Source organism: Plectropomus leopardus, unplaced genomic scaffold, assembly GCF_008729295.1.
Source record: "Plectropomus leopardus isolate mb unplaced genomic scaffold, YSFRI_Pleo_2.0 unplaced_scaffold9162, whole genome shotgun sequence".
Taxonomy (NCBI): domain Eukaryota; kingdom Metazoa; phylum Chordata; class Actinopteri; order Perciformes; family Serranidae; genus Plectropomus; species Plectropomus leopardus.
In genome coordinates, this window is record NW_024701028.1 from 1 (window position 1) to 2124 (window position 2124).

General features: G+C 46.6%; 1 protein-coding gene across 1 annotated transcript; it reads right to left on the reverse strand.

Annotated features, from left to right (window-relative positions):
- Positions 1–11: 11 nt before the first annotated feature.
- Positions 12–749, reverse strand: LOC121940644 (calpain-2 catalytic subunit-like; the record flags this gene model as incomplete). The annotated part of the gene is made up of 2 exons (XM_042483362.1): positions 12–203; positions 583–749. Coding segments are annotated over 2 exons (305 nt in total), but the record flags the coding sequence as incomplete, so codon positions are not given.
- Positions 750–2124: the final 1375 nt, after the last annotated feature.

A 2124-nucleotide genomic window follows, 5' to 3' on the forward strand; every position in this document is an offset into this window, starting at 1 on the left:
TCAGACTCGTGTTCTCTGTCAGACTCATGTTCTCTGTCAGACTCGTGCTCTCTCAGACTCGTGTCTTACTTGGCGTAGGCCTTCTCCAGCAGCGCGCTCCAGAACTCTCTCCCCTCAGCCGAGTGGACGAACATCAGCTCTCCGTCTTTGACCGGAAGACGGTCGTCAATCACCACGTCCACCCACTCCCCGAACTGCCAAAACTACGGAGAGACAGACAGAAACAGAGGGACAGAGAAAGACAGACAGACAGAGGGGATGTGTTTTCATTTTGGTCATATTTCAGCTGTGTGTTCAGCTGTGTGTTCAGGTGTGTTTTCGTGTGTTCAGGTGTGTCTTCATTTGTGTTCAGGTGTGTGTAGGTGTGTGTTCAGTGGTGTTCAGGTGTGTGTTCAGGTGTGTTTTCACGTGTGTTCAGTGGTGTTCAGGTGTGTGTTCATTTGTGTCCAGGTGTGTGTAGGTGTGTGTTCAGGTGTGTGTTCAGTGGTGTTCAGGTGTGTGTTCAGGTGTGTGTTCAGGTGTGTGTGCAGGTGTGTTCAGTTATGTTCAGGTGTGTGTTCAGGTGTGTTCAGGTTTGTGTACCTGGAAGTGGAAGATGCCGGCATACTCTCCGTCCCTGAAGCTCTGTCCATGAGGGACAACTCGTGTGAGGACCTCCTCGTTGAGGGTCAGAGAGGCGATGGCGGCAAGCAGCCAGCAGTCACCTGTAGGCACACAAGAAGGGGCGGAGCTTAGGCAGGAAGTGAAGCCTCATGACATGGCTGCGTGATGTCACGGGCTGTGTTCAAAACGGCGTCCATCGTACTACAGTTGATGAAGGCTCACCTGTGAGACAGGTAACGCCCCGATACACCGCCGTCACGTTCCCCCAGCGTGAATTTAGCTTTGCATGCTGTTATCATTCTGCTTCAGTCACTGCATTCATCTTTAAATTGTATCTTCACGTTAAAGTCCACGCTGGTTTGGTCGGATCATGAACCATATCCGCTTTACAGAAGCCAAATATTTTCAATAAAATACGTTACTCGTCTTCTGTGTAATTGTAGGATTTTGGAAAGGATTTTGGCCTAATTAATACAGTATAACACCAGGGCGAACTAACGACCCCAACGTTTGTGTTCGTCACCAACAGCCTCAGATGAGCTCTCCGTCATTCTCTGGCTCTGACTGGTAAATGTCAGTGCAATGCATTGTGGGAAACAGTAGGCGAGGCAGGCTGGTCCGATGCAGACGGAGGATTTTTTCAGAATCAGTATGACATCCGCATAGTTCTGGCATACTGTGGGTTTGGCTTTTGTTCGCATACTCTATACTGCGTACTGCATACTGCATACTACATACTGCATACTGCATACTACATACTGCATACTGCACACTGAATACTGCATACTGCATACTGCATACTGCACACTGAATACTGCATACTCCATACTATGTTTTGACCACATCAGTACGAGCTGCTGGTGTAGTCGGCGGGTTCAAACGCAGCCTCGGTGTCCTTAAACACTCCGTCAGGTAACCTGACACCTGTGCGATAGAAACATACATACTTGTTTTTCTGGTTAAAAATTGAAAAAATGAAATTGGAATTGGTTTATTTGTATTTCCTGTTGATGCTTGTCTTTATTTCCTGTTGTTTGTTTATATTTCCTGCTGATGTCAGACTCTCGTGGCGTCCTCGGTCAGTGTCATCATCGTCTCTGTGCTGCTGAATAATAAAGTTGTTTGAAGTGGAGCTCGGGGGTGTGGCTTACTGGGACCAGTACTTCCAGTCTGACCGGCTGCAGAATAAATGAACTGGTTTTTTTTCAACACGCTGAGCGTTCACATGGCTGCTCACTGCGACTGACTGACTTTTCCTGTTGAGCCACAAACGAAATAAAACCTGATTCAGCGTCTTCAGCTGAACGTCTGAGTCGAGCAGAAATCCGCAGACCTCGAGCTTCGTCTTCTAACGTTTCGCTGATGTTTATTTCTCTGAAAATTTGGGTTCTTTGTGTTTTGTTTTGTTCTTTAACAGCTGATTTACTTTCCTTTCAGGTGTATTTTTTCTAAAATTTGACTTTCAGCTAAACCTGTTTGCTCTTGTTTGTAAAGGTTTAACCCTTTAAAACCTGAACAAAC